The sequence below is a fragment of the Lycium ferocissimum genome, chromosome 12 (assembly GCF_029784015.1).
Source record: "Lycium ferocissimum isolate CSIRO_LF1 chromosome 12, AGI_CSIRO_Lferr_CH_V1, whole genome shotgun sequence".
Taxonomy (NCBI): Eukaryota; Viridiplantae; Streptophyta; class Magnoliopsida; order Solanales; family Solanaceae; genus Lycium; species Lycium ferocissimum.
In genome coordinates, this window is record NC_081353.1 from 49,437,437 (window position 1) to 49,457,377 (window position 19,941).

The 19,941-nt window shown below is 38.9% G+C and overlaps 1 protein-coding gene across 1 annotated transcript; it reads right to left on the reverse strand.

The window, feature by feature from the left end:
- Nucleotides 1-18,185: 18,185 nt before the first annotated feature.
- Nucleotides 18,186-19,456, reverse strand: LOC132038969 (late embryogenesis abundant protein 1-like). Its single transcript, XM_059429479.1, has 3 exons — nt 19,381-19,456; nt 18,683-18,811; nt 18,186-18,576 (listed from the first exon to the last, which is right to left on the reverse strand). Exons 1-3 carry the CDS (start codon nt 19,426-19,428, stop codon nt 18,490-18,492), a joined length of 264 nt encoding a protein of 87 aa, XP_059285462.1. The 5' UTR covers nt 19,429-19,456; the 3' UTR covers nt 18,186-18,489.
- Between the last annotated feature and the right edge of the window lie 485 nt (nt 19,457-19,941).

A 19,941-nucleotide genomic window follows, 5' to 3' on the forward strand; every position in this document is an offset into this window, starting at 1 on the left:
TGAGCTCCATGTCTTCTTAGAGTATTTTCGAGTCAGGATTTTGTATATGTACTTTTGTTTTATGAGTATGTCAGGGGCCCTGTCCCGACTTATATACTATATCTATGTTATTATAGGCTTTGCAGATCGTATCATGTATACAGTTTCAGTTATGTCATGTCGGTATGTTATGTCGGCCTTGTCGGCCCTTGTATATATATCTTTTATGGATTTTTATGCCGACAGAGATGATGTTGTATTTCTAGGTTGGCCTCTCTGGCCTCATTTGTCTTCCAAGACATAGATGATACAAGTCACGTTTTGGTTCGCTCGGGCCTAGTAAGGTGCCAGGTACCAATCACGCCTTACCTAGGTCGGGGGTGACAAAGTGGTATCAGAGCAGGTTTGTCCTAGGGTTATCCGCAAGCCGCGTCTAGTAGGGTCTTGTTTATAAATGTTTTGTCCACCACGTTATATAAACAGGCAACTACAGGGCATTTAGGGGTTGCTTATCCTTCCTTCTTAATACTAGATTGTGCAGTAGAACGAAGTCATAAGGAATGGAATTCTTTACCATTGACATGTTTTATATACAACGATGCCTATGACCAGGATAGCTACAGCTAGTCAGAAAAGGAAAGCAGTGACTGATAAGGGTACGAGTAGAGTACCAACTGCTAGTGAGGGCCAGAATGAGGCCCCGAGGGGAGATGTGACATCTTCATATAGTTCTATGACCCGCCAAAGACCCGAGAGTCGCGGAGGGACCCAAGACTCTCGCACTCCTCCACCTGTGATTCATGATGAGGATATGGATATGCGGAGCGTAGTACGGTTGTTGACTAGATTGGTAGCCGCTCAGGCTCAGCGCAAGGTAGGTGCGGGTATTGGTTATGTTGACAGGGCCATTAGTGTGAGAGTTCGAGACTGCATCAACTTGGACCCTCCAGTGTTTACCAGATCCGACTGGAACGAGGACCTACAGGACTTTATTGATAGGATGCAGAGGACCTTGAGGGTAAGGCATACCTCAGATATCGAGTCAGTGGAGTTGGTCTCTTACCGATTACGAGATGTTACAGTTTAGTGGTATGAGACTTGGAAATTATCCAGAGGGACAAATGCACCTCCAGCAGTATTCCCATTTCTAGAGAGCTTTCTATGATGAGTTGGGTACCCGATTGGATCTTAGTACAGCTTTCCACCCCCAAACCAATAGGCAGTCTAAGCAGACCATTCAAGTGCTCGAGGATATGTTGAGAGCTTGCGTTATTGACTTTGGTGGTCATTGGGATCAGTACTTGCCATTGGCAGAGTTTTCATATAACAACAGTTATCACTCGAGTATCGACATGGTGCCTTTTAAGGCTTTGTATGGTAGGAGATGTAGATATCCAATTGGTTGATTTGATACATTTGAGGTTCGACCTTGGGGTACGAATCTTTTGAGAGAGTGAGGGTCATTCAGGCTAAGCTTTTGGTAACTCAAAGTCGACAGAAGATGTATGCGGATTAGAAGGTCCGAGATTTAGAGTTCGCCATTGGTGATCAGGTTCTATTGAAGATTTCGCTCATGAAAGATGTGATGAGATTTGGGAAGAGAGGCAAGTTGAGTCCGAGGTATATTAGGCCATTTGAGATTCTTTGACCCGCGGGCGACGTATGAGTTGGCCTCGTCTCGCGTGGGCGGGAGTTCATCCAGTTTTCCTTATGTCTATGCTAAAAAAGTATCATGCCGATAGTACTTATATTGTTCGTTGGGACTCGGTATTGCTTGATGAGAATTTGACTTATGAGGAGGAGCCTATTGCTATTTTGGATAGGCAAGTTCGAAAGTTGAGGTCCACCGCCCTCGCCATCGTCTCCATCGCCCTTTTTCCTCTTAATAACCGGGCGCTCCAAGTCATTATCATCTCCTCTTCCCCTGGCCCATGCGCCCTTGACTAGAATGTGCTTCTTCGGGATCGGGGTCCCGCCGTACGGCGAACCTCGTGATGACTCGGGTCCGGAAACTCGGACTCTTCCTGTCGGTGAGTTGCCACCGCGGCGCCCGGCGATGAACCTAAAAAATATATAATAATTAGTACCATTTCTTATTTATATTAAATACATTAACATTATTTATTTAATCAAACATGTGTGTCAACGGGCGCACAACGGGCTCCGAGATGGGTCCGTAGGCTCCCGAGACGGGTCTCGGAATACGAGGTGTTTTCCGGACGAGATGTTGTTCGGGGAGTCCAAGTTGTGGTTATAAAAATTAAATAAATATTTACCTTATATTGCATAAAATTAATTTTAAGTAAAAAACTTACATGCGCTCGGTAGTCTCATGAGAAGACACCTTCGCCTCACTGGCGATGAGAATGGTCCCGAATGGGTCGCTCTGTGGACCCACCGGCGCAGAATCCTAAAATATGAAAAAAATGAAATAATAAGTAACATACATATTTAAAATAAGTACTTTAAATAATCAAATATGTATATTAAATATTGACCTTATATTGAATAAAATAAATTTTAATAAAAAGCTTACTACCGTGGCTCGATAGTCACGTACGGGAAGACACCGCCGTCCCCGCCCAACAGAAAACGCCGAGTGGGTGGCTTTCGGTGGTCACTGCGCCGATTCCTAAAATATAAAATATTACTAAATAGTGAGTAACATATATATATATATATATATATATATATATATATATATTTAAAATAAATAATTTAAATGAACAAATAAGTATTTTAAATACTAACCGGATCAAAAACTCATCGAAGTCAAGAATCTTGCTCCCTCTAAATTCCTCGCAAAGCCGCATCGCCCAATGAAACGCGTTACGCCGCCCAATCAACGTTATCACGTTCCTCCATGTATGCATTCGGCTTTGGCGTGATGAAAACCCAGGTATCTCGGCCAAGTAAGAGCGGCGGCGTAAACGTAGCGAGTCCCAAGCGCCACCGCCTAGAACGGTCGCAGATGGACTAGACCGTGAACGCCCTCTAGAATGGGATCGGCCTCATCCGCCTCATCTACTAGATGGTGTCTAAGGAGATTACTTCTATGAAGGTACAATGGAAGCATCGTCTTGTTAAGGAGGCCACTTGGGAGACTGAGTCCGACATGCGTAGCTGATATCCTCAGTTATTTGCCGATTCAAGTACTTCTCCGTTCCTTCCCCTTCATCGCTCGAGGACGAGCGATGGTTTAATTGGTATCTAATGTAATGACCCGCTTGGTTGTTATAGTCTTTTCGGTACTTTTGACTTTTTTCGAAGCTTATTTAGCTCACGTTTGACCCGAGGGGACTGCTGACATGCTTCTTGAGGTGTTTGATTTGATTTGGGTGAGTTTTTTGGAAAATTGGGCTTAAAGCGAAAAAGAGTTGACTTAAAGTTGACTTTTGGGTAAACGAACCTTTTTCGAAAATCCATTGATTTAGAGAGGTCCGGATGGTCTTTTAGAACTTGTTCGTATATTCGATTTGGTTCCCAATGTACTCGGGTGTATTTTGAGACTTGGGTTGGGAAATTGATATTGAGGTATTGGGGGTTGACTCGGTCAACAAGACCGTCATTGGGAATTTTGAGGCCACGAATGCGTTAGTACCGTATTTTTATGTGTGTCTGTGTATGTGGTATGTGAGCAGATGGCCTCGGGTGATAGTCGGGATTTCAGGATGAGATTGTGATTATTTTGGGGAAATCTGGTTCTGCTGTCCACTACGGGACACCGCACACCGCCGGCACCGCTATAGTGGTGGATGGCCGCCACAAAGGCCAAGCATATGTTCGTGGGCCGACCGTCATAGCTATGCGAGCGTACGTCGAAGCGGGACCACGTCGCAAGGTCCCGTTCTTGCGAAGCGTATCGGGCTGATTATTTCCTTAACTGAGTATTAAAAGCCCTAAGTCCCCCATTCTTTATTATTTCGACTTTAGAGCTCGTGAGAGCTTTTCAAGGAGATTCTTGGGGAAAACTCTTGGTGGTAAGTTCCTCCATTTCCTTTACTATTCCATTATCCTTAATCACCTTAGAATTTCTTTATCATGATAGTTCATTAAGTGTTTGATGATTAAAAGAGGGTTCCATGAGTTCTTCTTTCTAGGCTTCTAAACCTTGATTTATTATTTGGGTTAGCTTCATTAAGCATGGAATTGATGACTATAACCTATAATTGCATGATTCCTTCCTAATTAGTGGCTAAATTATGGGATTGGAGGTTAGGGTTTATACTCAAATTTGGGGTTTTCGCCTAGAATCTAAATTTGAGTAAATTGTTGGTCCTTCTAGCTTGATATTGATGGGAATTGATCACCTGGAGCTTTAATTTCATGTTGAGACCTTTAGATTCCTAAATTCACCCTTCTAGTTCATAAACCCCTTTTCCATAGGTTGAGGATTTGGGTCTTGAATAGAAGTAAGATTTAATTGATGTTCTTCTTGATTCTAATTCCATGATTCGGATTTGTTAGACTTTCATTATCTCGAGGCTCAAAGGACAGGGAAGTCTAATGAGTGAGGTAGGTTACGGTTTACCTTATGGTGAGACTTCGATTAGCGAAGCGTATGTTTAGATGATATTATCGGAGAATGCATGTAAGCCTTTGGGTACGAAGTTGGGATGGATATTGTCTTAGGTTGGGCCTTGTTGTATGATTTGGGGCTAGCCACCCCGTTGTGTTTTTGACTCATTTTGATCTATTTAGTTGTTGGTTCGTTGACATATTGAGACATTGGTAATTGTGGCTAGTGATATATTATGGATTTGATATTACGGTACTTACTTGTTCGATACTGAGATGAGAATGGTGATTCATTGTGGCTTATTGTGTAGCCTTACTGTTGATGTTACTTGTGTGCCATGTGTGGTACTGTTTCGGATTATATTGGTTGTTGATATCACATTTCATCATATTCATATCACATTTCATCATATTCATACATATTTCCATGATACATTGATATATGCAAGGTTCTGGTACTGATAATGATATGTGAGAGAGTATGGCCTCCGAGGTTTCTACCAGAGAGCGTAAAAGAGAGACGAGTGTCCATTGCCCAAGGTTTCTTGCCGGGAACGATAAAGTGTCCAATGCATGAGGTCTTTGCCGGGATTGTGAGAGTGTGCTTGTGATCCGAGGTCATATTCCGGAGTGAGCGGTACATGGACTTCGCGGGTTCCCCATGGGTCATGATCGCCGAGACGTGGAATCATTCACATGGGACATGTTGTACAAAGCTGCATATGCATTGCATTCATCCTACATACATTATTGCCCTGCATTGTATCTTGATTACTATTGCTTGTTGTGATACTACTGTGATGTACTGATTTGGATTGCTATATTGAGACTTGGCACAGTTGGGTTTAGATGTTACAACATAGGTGATGACTTGTACCAAGTGAGAGTGTGCTTGTGATCTGAGGTCATATTCTGGAGTGAGTGGTACATGGACTTTGTGGGTCCCCCATGGGTCATGATCGCCAAGACGTGGAGTCATTCCGTCCGGGACATATTGTACAAAGCTGCATATGCATTGCATTCATCCTACATACATTATTGCATTGCATTGCATTGTATCTTGATTACTATTGATTATTGTGATACTACTGTGATGTACTGATTTGGATTGCTATATTGAGACTTGACACAGTTGCGTTTAGATGCTACAACATAGGTGATGACTTGTACCGTAGATATGGCTTATTGATGACTTGTACTTGTTGGTTTATGTGTTTATCTTACTTTGTCATCTTTATATACATTAGCTAATCTTAGTCAGCCTATGATACCTACCAGTACTTGTTGTTTGTACTAACTCGCACTTGCATTCTTAACATGAATGCGAGCATCGAGAGGATCGATTCTGACACCGCGTGGCTGATAGTAGTTCGAGGGTTGTTGTTGGAGTCTTACAGAGTGAGCACGAGGACGTTCGCCGCCTTGAAGGTTCTTCTTTATTTATGTCTTATTTAATATTCGGAGACATATTGAGACTATTGATTTATCTTTATTCCTTCCAGACTTGTAGTATCTAGTTAGAGGCTCTTGTATGATTAGACCAGATTGCTGGGGTGGTTTGATGTATTTCCTTACTTCCATATTTTCTTATATCATTATCTCCAGACTTACGTATTTCTATCTCTTCCGCTTATTTATTTATTTATTTATTTATTTATTTATTTATTTATTTATTTATGTTTTTAAGATTGTTGGGATAAGGGTTCGTTTACCAAGGTGGGAAAGGTAGGTGCCCGTGCGACTTAGCGAAATTAGGTCGTGACATCACTTATACCACAAAAGCCACCCACATCCCTTCCAAAACCCACCCACGCGGGTCCAACCACTTATGGGCCCTCTTCGGCCATTTGCAGGGTTTCATGCCATATACGAAGCCACACCCTCCAATTGTACTCGAATTTTCACTGCAAGTTTGTTCTTCAACCCGATTTCATTTCATTTTTTTTGTAAGTGTTGAAATCGGTTTGTCTCTTTCTATCTCATTTCTTTAATTATCCAAGCTAATTAACACTTAATAATTATTCTTACTTAATTGTTAACTAGTTCCTGAGTCCTATTCTTTCGTGACAATTCATTTTGTGTTTTTCTCATTTGAATTCGCCGTGAATTGCTTGACTCTTTTCCGTTTTGCTTTAATTGTCCATTATCGGTGTCACATAACTTCCATTCCGAACCGATACATGGTGTTTTCTTAGACTTATTCAAGTTGGTGGTTCACGAGTTCAAGGGATACATCTAGAAAGGTAAAAGGCAAGAGGGTGAGCATATTTGATTGGTGCTAGCCAAGTACAAACGAGTGCAAACACGTGTGTTGGTGAGGAGCTTTTATTACTAACTTGTTTGCTCGTTTTGTAGGTACCAAAGAGAAAGTTCAATGTTTTAAAAGAGGATTAACCCGAAGAGGCTGTCACGCCCCGAACCTGAGCCTGGACGTAACACGGCACCCGGTGCCTGACCGCATGTGACCGAGAGAACCAACTGGATGGTTGAATCAACATGTGATACCAAAACATAACTGACTTATAAAATAAAACTAACATATGCTGATTAACTGAAAGTCTGACTGAAATATCATAATGCGGAAATACTTAGACAATCTGAAAGTAGCCAACGTGGCTAAACCAAAACAACTGAATAACTGAGTATAGCTGTCAACAAGACTAACATCACAAATATTTGATCGTCGAACCGTGTCTATGAAGCCTCTAACGAATACAAAAAGGTAAATCGTTCGTAAAGCCGTAAAGAATCGCATGATCGATATCGCCCGAAGGAAACTGGGCCGACCAAAGTAGCCGATACAAACACTCTAAGTAGCCGGATCGTCAACTCGTATGTCATTGTACGCATCGCGAGACGCAGCCCCTAATAAAAGGGACATCAAGACATTTGAATTGTACTAGTATGTAAAGAATCACAATAAAATATCGAAATCGAAATCGATAACGCAATCGTAATAGCAAGGAAGTAGAGATATGAATACTCCCCTCGTATCTCAATCATCCGTATTATCCGTGTTTGTATATGCGGGGCCTGCGACCCAATAACAAAATGCACGCTATGCCCTCGGCCTAGTAGTGCGTCCAATGGCCTCGGCCATGTATACGTATACACAGATCGCATCGTGCCCTTGGGCAAAATCACATATGTTTAATTATGGTAAATTAATAAGGACTGAGACCACAATAATAATGAACAATGCTGAACTGAAATAAACATGCTCGGGATCCGAATCGAAACACCGATCGTTTCTAAGCATACCGAATTTCTAGATCGAGGCTCGCGTGGTAACAATACATAAGTCTATAAAGATTACGTGTTGAGTTCATGATATTCAAATTGACAACCATGAACATTCTCAGAATCGCAACCCTAAGATAGCATTTCTACAACATATCATAAAACTAGGGCTAAACTGTATTTTGAGTCAAATTACTGACAAGTATGAAGAATGAGGCGTAGGGAGAATCATGAATATTCCCTAACGTAGATAGTTAGCCCCACATACCTTAATTCCAGCCTTTGAGCGTAACACAACGTTCTCAACCCTTTCAACTTTGATCTATATCAATACAATTCAAAGGGATTCTATATTAGCAATAATATCCATGCTTTAGTCATCTAGGCATTTTATCAAACATTTGGTGGGCATAAAGCTCCACAACCTTCTTTAATGGTGTTTCTCTCACCCAATTCCCGTTCTATTACTTCTAGGTGATTCTACAATCTCAATTAGGTGTAATTAACATCATTCTCCCTCACCCATATGATTATAACAATCTCAAGTCAATAATCCAAAACCCTACTATAGTTCGTGTAATTCTCTTTACTAAACCCATTTACTATTCTCCTAAGAACTCATCAATTCACTATTATGAATGATTAGAGTGTAGAAGCATTACCTTTTTGACGTTCAATTCTCTTGAATTTGAGTTCTAGGGTTTCCACGCCAACAATAATGTTCCACTCACAACTCTATCGATTAGAAGCGTTACTCGAGTTAGAAAGGATTAGGGACTTGAATTAAACCTAGAATCATGATAAAACTTACCTTGGAGAGTTCTTAAGGCTTGGAACTTGTTCCCTCTGACTTTAGGGTGATTTTTCGTGACTAGGGGTGTTAGGGAAATAAACCCCAAGCTTAAATATAACTTAAAACGCGAAATCCCGACTTTTGACCCAAAACCCGACCTTATACGCGATGGGCCCGCAACACACATGCAGTGCACGACCCCTGCAGGTAAGTATTCAGAGAAGGTGTTTTTGTGCGATCGGCTCGCGACGCGGGGCCATTGCACGCGCCCAAACGCGCCCTCACAAGCAACCTGTGTTGGTTCTTCACAATGTTCGGTAAAATGGGAATCTACATAGTTCTGTTCAGGATCCATAATATACCGTTGAAAATATATTTCAAAGAGCTACAACTTTCATGTTTTAAGTTTCCTCCAATTCTCAACAGATTTTCACGAAATTGGACTGGAAGGCAGACGTGTTGAAAACTTAGCCGATTCTATAGAATTTTAAGTGCCTTACTATTAGCCATATTGAGACGATCATATATCCTTGCTTCGATCTCTGATTGGCCTGGTTCTTATATCGTTAGAAAGGTATTTCTACGTACTACAACTTTCATTGAGGGTAATTTCCCAAATTCCCAACTAATCAAGGAGTTCTGGCTGCCCGAAATAGGCCTATCAACCATTTTCGCAAAACGTTCAAACCTTCAGTTCTTTCATGAAACTCTAATGATACGAGTCTAACCTTAGTTCTAAGATACGGGGTGTAACAGAGGCGAACTCTTGAAACAAAAGTGAGTGTTTCCCACATAAAATGGCCAACTATGTATCCAAAATCTAATGAAGAAGATTACTTCGAATGGGAGCACAAGTTGGATGAGATTTTTGAATGTTACAACTACGTGGAATAGGAGAAAGTGGAGCTAGATTCTCACACCCTAAAGAGGATCCTTATTAAATATTGGGACCATGAGAGAGTAAAGCGGAACCCATTGAGACTTGGAATACCTTGAAAGAATTTTTGAGGTGTCATTTTTTCAATCCCTATGAAAAGAAAAGGAACACCAAGCACATTCCATAATGGAAAGAAGCAAATGCAAGTGAGCCACTTCCTAAAGTGAGTGATCCTAAGCCTCCAAATTGGGGACAATTTCAAAGAAGCTTCAAGATCATCATGGAACGCTTTACCAAGGATCAATAATTGAAAGAAAAGAAGGTCACTCCTTGTGAAGCGAAATGGAAAATAGAAGTGAAGGGTTCACCCAACCCTTCCAAAGGGATCCTTGGCACTTTCCCCAACTCCCCCAAAATTGAGAGAGAAAAGATTGAGAGGAGTAAGGGAGAGAAAAAGGACAACTCTAGAGTGGAAAAAGGAAAGGTTGTGAGGAGTGATGTGAGAGGGTTGTCACGGCCTTTTTCTAACTCATGTAACTTTTCTTATGTCTGTAGTTATCTTGATGATGTTGTAGGTATTCTCGGAAGCAAGCCAAGTAAAGAGCCTCAAGATATGAAATACATGAGATAATCAAAGGCTTTCCAACTGAGCAAATAAGCTTGAAAGTTGAAAACCAAGGTATAGAAGCTACTATGTGTGAACTTCAAGGTAAGTTAGCTAATCTCAACTCTTCAAATCATGTGGATGAGCATGTTGACTTGAGTGTGAGTAATAGCTTATCCTTATGCGAGCTTAATGAATCTTTACCATGTGTTGAGCTTAGATCTTTAATGATTGTCGACAATGTAGTTGATGTGGGTGTTCCAACACTAGTTGATCCTTTTGATGACCGAATTGATTCTTCTTGTGAGGTCGATTTGTGTCCACCTAGTGTTGACACTTGTGATTTGAATGTTAGTACATTGTCTTGTGATATGACAGCTCACCTACTAGTTGATCATATTGATGACCGGATTGACTCTTCTAGCAAGATCAATTTGAGTCCAACTAGTGTGACACTTGTGTTGGTCAACTTGCTTATATTGATTGTCCACTAATTGAGAAATCTTGTGATGTGTTTTATGAGCCTCAATTTAGTGATGAATTTGACCAAATTGATTATGTGAAAAGATGTGAATATGACACACCACCTTTATTTGATATGTATGAAAATGAGTCCCATGATTTTACCTTGTTGACATTTGATAAGACTCAAGGTCATGATAGTGTTGTGTGTCATGTCGATAGTCATGAGAAGGAAAGTGTTTTCAAAAATGATGTTTATCTTTGCGAGAGTGAAATCACATGTTTGAATCCTCAACATTTATTGATTGTTCGCTCTTTAAAGATAATGTCTTATTTGATGTTGACATCACTATTGATAATGATGTGCCCCGTGGGATGTATGATAATGTTGAAAAAGTAGTCACCTTTAGAGGCTACTAGGTGTTTAGTAACCCACAATGGAATAATAACACTCTTCCCTATGACGGAGATCTTCTCTTGAGGAATTGTAATACACTTATGGGGAAGGAAAGTGTTAAAAAAAAAAAAGCTGATGCTTGTCTACAAATTGCTAATTCTTCCTTGCATGTTCAAAATCATAGTAGCCTAATGCATGATCTTGTTCTTGAACCTTGTAGTGATGCTACATTTGAGGATGACATAGATGAGGAAGTTGTTTTGCGTGACACATTTCTTTACTACTTATTTGCATATGATGACGCTTATGTTGTGAAGGGTTCTTATGGGGTAGATAGTTGTGTTCTTGACCGTGATGTGTGGATAATATTCCCTTTTGATCCCAGTGATGTCTTGTGTAACTTAGTCTTGCCATTATCTTGGAGAAGTCCTTGTTTGAAAAGTAAGGATCCAATGTACTTCATGTCAAATAGGACCAATGTAGTATTGCATGCTTCATTTTGAATCCATTGATTTTATTACTTTACCCTTATGTCATGAAACTTGGAGGAATCAACTTCTTGATACCTCATATGTGCAGATTTTATTCATGATAATTATTGATGTATGGATGTACCACAAGATTATCCCTCCTTGGAGTAAGAGTGTGATTGTTGCCTTTTGTGCTAACTCTCATGCTTTAGGGATCATGTTTTCATATGTCTTTCCTTGGGTTTTTCTAGGTTCGGATTCGAGGACGAATCCTTTTGAACAAGGGAGGATATGATCCTAAGAAGCTCATGGGTGATTATGGGAGCTAAAATCCATGTTGGAGCCTTGGATGCACATTCTCATGTCACACGCCCTTTGGTGATGAAGATTGAGTCTTTGGAGGCCATGGAAAAACAATTCACAGGGGCATACATAGTGTGGATGATTGCTTGGAAGAGGCACAAAGATGATGGCCAAAAGATGGAAGCCACAAAAAGTGGCTACGAGCGCAATTAGGTGTGTGAAGACCCAATGTTGGGTTATTTGTGCACAGGCCACTCTTGGGCCTTTGTTGTAATAGGGATTAATGGTTAAATGCCAAATGTGGCTAGTAGTTAATTAATTGTGGCTATGCATGTAAAGGAAAAACTATATAAGCTTGCCTTAGCCTATTTTCATTCCTTAGCTTGAGATTTGTGATGATATTCTTTTGAGTGTAGTTTTCTCTCTTATGGAGTTTAGGTTAGTGATTAATCTTTAGTGGTTGGATTCTCTTAACTCTTTGATTTGAGCCTCCTTTGGATAATCTTAGATTAGATTTCCATGTATGAGTTCAAGTTTCTCTTCTTCCTTGAATTGTATTCATCTTAGATTGTTAATTAATAGGTGTAGGTATTAAGTCCTATGTTGATTAGTCACAATTATAGTTAATTATATCCTTCTTTCTTCTATTCTCATCTCTTATTTCTTCACTTCTCACCTATTGATTTTCTTATCATCTTTAATTTCCCGTTGGTGTTTGATTTCGGGTTTTCCCCAAGTCGAATCTTATCAAAAAGTGATTGTCTCTAACGTTCTAATCTTTTGGATGAGATGACTACACAAATTTAACAAGTCTTGACCTAATGAGGTAATTTTTTGTGCTGAGTGCCAAACTTAGTAAATAAAACTTCACTGATAAGATTTAAAAAGAATTCTATTGTGTTGTTAAATTAATACCTTTTCGTTACCATTCTTGATATGCTTAATTTGTTTTCATAGTAGAAAGACTGTGCTGGAGAACAGAAGAAGTGGAATTACTAGAGGATCTACATATGGAGTTGAAAGCAAAAGAGGAAGCCATTGCATAATTAAAAGAAAAAATTGCTTCAATGGAGAAACAAGAACTAAAGAGGGAGATTGATATATTGAGGCAAAGTTTGAAAATTATGAGCTACAACAAAAAAGTTTCCGGCCTTTCTAAAGGTTTCACAAAAACTAGAATTTATAAAAGGCATCCCAAAAAAAAAAAAAAAAAAAAAAAATATATATATATATAAGTAAAGATCATAGAAATACCAATGTTTCTTTGGTTCTGAAAGAATATTTTCCGTAGTTTCCTTTCATTCCTTGAATTGGTTAATATACAAAAATATCCTACTCAAAATAGGAGAGTACAAAATATTACCAAATATTCTAACCTAAATAAGAGATTACAAAATATTTACATAATCTATCACACCCCGCAGAAACGGAGGTTTAGAACTTCAAAAAGGATCTGAGGAAGACCTTTAGTGAAAATATTCCGCAATCTAATATCGGACGGACATAAGGACCCAAACTTGTCCCCGCGGAACCTTCTCACGCACAAAATGAATTTCCATCTCAATATGTTTGTGCGTTGATGTTGCAAATATATGGCACTCACATTGTCACAATTAGGGCTGGGCATAAAACACCGAAAACCGAATTACCGAACCGAACCGGAGATTTCGGTATTCGGTATTTCGGTTCGGTTTTCGGTAATAAAATAAAAAAAGGGTATTCGGTTTCTGTATTCGGTATTCGGTAATTATAAGTTCGGTAATTTATTTCCCGAATACCGAAATAAATACCAATAAAGCCTAAAGGCCCATAAGCCCATTGTATTAAATTACTAGTCCGGCAAATAGGCTAGGCCTCCCATCAATCTAAAAATCATTCGCTATTATAATCCCTATTTTTTAAAAAAAATGGGTCGACTACATTGAAGAATAAAGATAGTGACTTTTATTTTATTAAATAAATAGTTGTCCATATATATATATATACACCTTTAAGTAATGATCTTAGGCGTTGTTAATATTAAACACACACGAATAGCTCCTAATTTAAGTCCATAACTATATAAGTTACATTAAAGAGATTTTGTACGTTGACATCTTTGATAGAACAACACTTTTGTATGACATATTTTGCTTCCAAAACTATATAAGTTGAATTGCTTTTTTCATAGGAGCATAATAGCATTTTAAATTAGCATAGTAGATTATTGATCATTCTTCTTGAATGGTAAATCGAATACCGTACCGAAATTTACCGAACCGAAGTTTGATTTACCGAACTTTTTTGTTCGGTATTTGCATCTATTTTTAATTACCGATTACCGAATTACCGAACCCGAAATTTAAAAATACCGAATCGAATACCGAACGCCCACCCCTATATATACCAACGTGCGATGTAGTTCTAATAAAAGATGAATCCAAAACTCGGACAACATTAGTTTTTACCCCGATACTTTTTAACCGAGAAAGTTGGTTTGCTCAAGTTGTCACCCAAAAATACACAATACCCCGACGTAGAACGACGAGTGTCGAAATATGGGTATGCACTGATCAAGAGTGCCAGAACATACCGCACAATCCTTAAGAGCAAGCATATGATCGTCCCGCACCATATGTAAGCACACTGTCGTATGAAATATCTGGTTCGTGAAAGTAAGATATCAAGAGCACTGCGAGACTACGATAATGAGTGGGATCTTATAAGAGCACCCGAAGTAGCACCGACCTTCGGTTTTATGTCAATCAGTGAGAGAGGGCTTGCAAGATGACATACCCGCGCGATCAATGATTTCATAGTTGTGAGAGGAACATCCCCCTTGTGACGGTCACGCAATGCCAAGAAAATAATTCAAAGGACCCAAATCCTTCATAGCAAATTCGGAACCAAGTCTATCCATGAGAACGACGGAGAGCGTCCGAGGATGCTCATCAACACAGCAATATTATCCTTCTTAGATGAAAACGAATTATCTATTAGAGAAGTCATATACCAAACACGCGGAGCCGCTTAAGCCCATAGAGAGACTTACGCAATAGGAAAACATAATCAGGATGTGTGCGATCCCGAAACCCATAGGCCGACGTACATACGCGCCTTAAGCTCACCGAAAGGCATTCTTCACATCCGCCTGATTTTACAATGCTTTGACAACGAAAGACTAAGAATAGTGCGGATAGTGTATCACCGGACTGAACGCTTTATATTTTGCCATCACCTACATGCTGTTCAAAAATCACCATTATTTTCTTTATGAGTAAAAAAAATCCACATAGAACGAATAACATTAACATTAGGTGGACGAGAAATCCCACGTCTTATTCCTAACAACAGCATCAAATTCATCATTCATAGCCATTTTCCGATTGGTCACGAAGAGAGGCCAATGGGTTACGAGGTAGAGGAGATTTCACATATGTGTTAAACGGACGTTTAGGCTCGACAATGCCCCGTTCGGCGGTGACCCCGGTTGGGGATAGGGCTTCTGTTAGTTGGGCCGGTAGCTCTCTTGGGGTCGGTTTCACCGGGACCAAAGAAATACGAAATTCATTACGGGGGGGGTACCGTTTGGAGGTGATGAAAATATAAGGAGAGATCCTTCATCCAAAAAATCGTAAGGGGTGGAGGAGTAGACAAGGTAGCAAAGGAAACCGAGTCTCATCGAAAACAACATGACGACTAAGGATGATCTTATGTGATGATAAGTCATAGCATTTGTAGCCTCTATAGATTCGATGGGTACCCCAAAATACACAAGGTAGACCGGGAGAATCGTAGTTGACGGGAAAAGAGGGTAGCACAAACACCCAAAGACCCGAAGGTGCGCACCTTATGATATAAAGCACGGAGGGGAGATTTATGGTTCAATAACTTGCTTGGTAAAATATTAAGTAGGTAAGTTGCCATTTGCAATGCATGATGCCAAAAGGAAGGAGGAAGCTGCAAAGAGTGCGCACGACATTCTTTCGGCCTTCCCATTTTGTGAGGACGTATGGGGACAAGAAAGTTGACATCCCATTCGACTCACAAAGACGCCAAAAATCATTATTTTCATATTCTTTCCCATTATCACATTGGACATTTTTTATTTCTCGTTCAAAAATGCGTTCGTACATGGGCCCGAAATTCTAAAAAAACTTAGCAAAGACATATTTCCTAGCTAAGGGAAAGTCCACAAATATTTCGAGAAATCATCCAAGAAAAGAACATAATATCGATGACCCATGGAACTTAAGACAGGAGAAGTCCATAAATCACTATGAATAATATCAAAAGGCATACAAGTGTTCGAATTAGATGGAACAAAAGGCAACTTAATATGTTTTTTCCAAGCACGCAAATAACGACAACACCGGAGCAACTAGAATTATTACATTCAATGCTTCTATTTATCCTAAGAGAATTCAAAATCGACGCTCCCGGTGACCCCAAACGATCATGCCAAAGAGATAGAAGACAAAGAAGCAGGTTGATGGAGAATTGGCTTGGTTTGTGATGGAGGTGGTGAATATAGATCGCCCACATCGCTCACATCTCATTAGTGGCATCCCCGTCCGAAAACCTTCAGCGTAAAAACCCATATGGATCAAAATTATATTTATCGTAGTGAACTTTCTAACAGAGATTAAGTTTTTAATGAGTTTTGGGGCGTGGAGGACATTTTCAACGAGAAGTGAGGTTTGGGGGAGGCAAATGAGTATGACCACAACCGCAATCGGGAGTTGAATGACCATTACCAACAACAATACCATGATGATTATTGCTCAAATTAGAATAAGACGAGAGATTACCATTCGTGGATGTCATGAGACGTGGCACCGGTGTCCATGTACCACTTCTCGTCCGAAGGATTCAAAGTCATAGTGATTCAATGTCCGTGGGAGCATAAGATTCTGATTAGAATAAGGGCCCTTGCGAAATGCTTATATCCCCACATAATTGGGAAGCCGCCACGGCCGAGGAGAAGGCCGACGCGGCCATGTGTCCGATAATTCCGACGGCCAGAATCGCGGCCTTGTTGTTGTTATTTTTTTGCCCCCGGTATTCACAATGGAGTATTATCAAAAAAATTAGTCGAACTCTGTGGCTCGCCGAAGGAGCAGTCACTTGTTCCTCCGCAACGAGTGCGCGAGGAGCGCGCCTCGGAAAGGAGGCAAGGTTTTTCCCACACCCTTTGATCCCCGAATTTTTTAACCCATCGTAGCCGTTTTCGAATGTGTTCTTCCATCCTAGTTGTAGAGAACTCAACCGCATCTTGATGGTCCCGGAAGATGCATCCGATTTGTTCAAGAATAGTCCATTCGAAATCGTGGAATAAATCCAATGGAGCAATCAAGGGTCGACAACTTTGTCGTCAGGGAGGGGCCCGCCCGCTTCCCCTTCTCAAAAATAATATGGCGTGGATCTAAAATGTGCATTCTCCATTTCAAGCACCAGGAATGTGATTACGGATGTCGGGAGACGGCGAAAGCGGGGTGGAAGGATGATTTAGAGGTGGACATGGTGGCGGAGAAAAAAAAAAAGGAGAGAGGTGGCGCCCGAAAAAGAGGAGAGAGGAGAGGAAAAAGAAGACAACCCTAGACTTCTGATACCATGAAAGAATATTTTCCGTAGTTTGAAAGAATATTTTCCATAGTTTCCTTTCATTCCTTGAATTGGTTAATATACAAAAATATCCTACTCAAAATAGGAGAGTACAAAATATTACCAAATATTCTAACCTAAATAAGAGATAGAGTACAAAATATTACCAAATATTCTAACCTAAATAAGAGATTACAAAATATTACAAAATATTTACATAATCTATCAGGTTCCATTTAGAATATAAGTTGCTTCAGATAATAGCTTTTCATGATATGTTCTTCTCAAGAACATTGTTACTTGTTAGCTTCACATACCAGTCCAGTGTATTATGATTAATTTATGACCAAAGGGACTTCTTTTTTTTTTTTTTTTGAAGTTTTTGCTCGAGATGCATTAAATATGGATACTTAGCAATTTACAAGTACATTTGTCGTATATTTTTGTATATTTACGTTTCCATCCAATCAAAGACGTTTACACCATAGAGAATCAGGATCTGCAAAAACGAGACAAGAGACCATTCTCCCTGTTTTCTTCTTGTGGTTACTATCATAAAGATAAATAGTTTCGTTACAGCTACCTAGTGATTTTACAACCACCCTCGTTGTATACTATTTATATATTTGTCTTTATCCAATCAAAGACGTCTATATTATAGAGAATAAAGCTTGGCAAAAACAAGAGTGGAAACCATGATCCCCATTTTCTTTTTGTGGTTACTCTTATAGATGAAAGAAATACGAAATTCATTACGGCTACCTAGTGACTTTACAAGCACCCGCAATGTATACTTTTTATGTATCTGTCTTCATCCTATTAAAGACGTCTATGTCACAGAGAATCAGGCTCGCCAAAAACAAGACTAGAGACCATGCTGCAAGCTTTCTTATGTGGTTATTGTTGGAACTCAAAACTACAACCTATTATTTGTAAAGAGCATGACCTACTCTAAACACTTGCGGAATCCACAAACTCAAGCATCTCGAACTCTGAAACTACCATTCATCGGCACCGGAAGCATAACTATATCTAACCGAAAGAGAAAGACAAGAAGGGAAGAAGATGGAAAAGAAACAACGCGTATCTTATATTGAGGTCTTTTTTTTTCTTCTTTTTTTACAAGTAGTCTGATACCCAAACACCAATTAACAAAAATTATAACATGCTTATAATATTAACATAGTGATGATAATTCTGATTAATTAAAAATGCTTATAACATAGCGATGATAATTCCCTGGAAAAATGGTAGTATTGTCTTTCACTTATTTTTGTTTGATCCAATTCCAAATGTGTTCTTCACCCCATCAACCGCATCTTGAGCCATGTGCATCATTTGTTCTCCAGTCTAAAACACAAACCAACAAGAAAAATAATTAAAATGTACCAAAAGTATTTTTTTCCAAAAAAAAAAAAAAAAAAAAAAAAGATATCATTGATAAAAATAAAATTACATGGTGAAGGAATCCAGAATTTTGTTCCCTTTTTTGTTGAGCTGATTCACGAGCTCTTTGGATTGCATCTTCAACTTTGTTAATAGAGGCTCTATTGTTACCTGATTCTACCCATTGCTCTGATTTGGCCTACAAAAAATTGCAAGTATATAAGAGTAAAAGAAAAGAATAATAAATAAAAATTAAGAACTTTGTCAAACCGTAATTTTTATAATAAAAAAAAAATTCTTCCGTTTTATTTTATATAACGGTAATTTGATTAGAAACTGAGTTTAAAAATAGATAAATATTTCGCATAGATTAAAAGTATTCTTAGAGCTATTGATATTAAACATATCGTGATATTTCTATGGCTATAAGAGAATATCGTTAATAGGAAGAATGAAGTTTAAAGTTTTAGACTTTGTTTATGGAACGGGTTTGACAGAACCCTGTATTTGTCTTTAAAAATCAATTTAATAAGTACAAATAATAAATTTAGGACTCAGTAACTCCAAACGGCCAGAATCCAGAGCCCATAAACCTCAAATCTTGAATCCTCCCTTGCTTTCTAATGTATAAATATATCGTTCTTTTTAAACAGATTAGAAATGAAGTAATATCATATAAAATGAAACGGATGAAATAAATAATGTATTTAAATTCCTAAGTTTAATTGAGACAGAGATATTAACATATTCTGGGACATGATATTTCACCTCAGCTTGGTTGTGGAATTGATCACGATTGCATTGAGCACTTGCCATCTTGATTTTGGATATATATATATATATATGTATAAACTCCTTATTTTTTGATGTTTTTGGTATTCAATATATATGACAACCTTCTGGGCTGATGAAAAGCTTTTATAGAGAGGTTCTTCAGTGATTGGTTTCTAGATAATTGATATGCACATTTTGCTGCCTTTTGTGGCTACTTTTGTTTGCCGTTGCGATAAGTATGTTTAATCCATGCATGTTTAGATGCTATCATGTTTTATTAATTCCATTTTTTGCATCTTTATCTCTTTTCTTTAGAAGATAATCTAAAAAAGCCGTGCTAATGACAAAGATATGTTGCTGGAATAATATAAGTACATTGGAGGAAACTAAATGTAAAATAGTAAAATACAATAAACTTTTACTGTATGTTTACAAAAGTTTATTTCTTACGGCATTTCATTACTAAGAAAAAAACATAATAAAACTTTACTTGGACCTATTTATTGTAGTTTCGTTCATTAGATAATAAATTTCAATAACTTGTCACATTCATTT

Coding starts and splice junctions, on each gene's coding strand:
- LOC132038969 (XM_059429479.1), bottom strand. CDS start 19,428: ATGGCAAGTGCTCAATGCAATCGTGATCAATTCCACAACCAAGCTGAG. Junction 18,812..19,380: donor AATTCCACAACCAAGCTGAG/GTGAAATATCAT, acceptor AATTTTTTGTAG/GCCAAATCAGAGCAATGGGT. Junction 18,577..18,682: donor ATTCTGGATTCCTTCACCAT/GTAATTTTATTT, acceptor TTTGTGTTTTAG/ACTGGAGAACAAATGATGCA.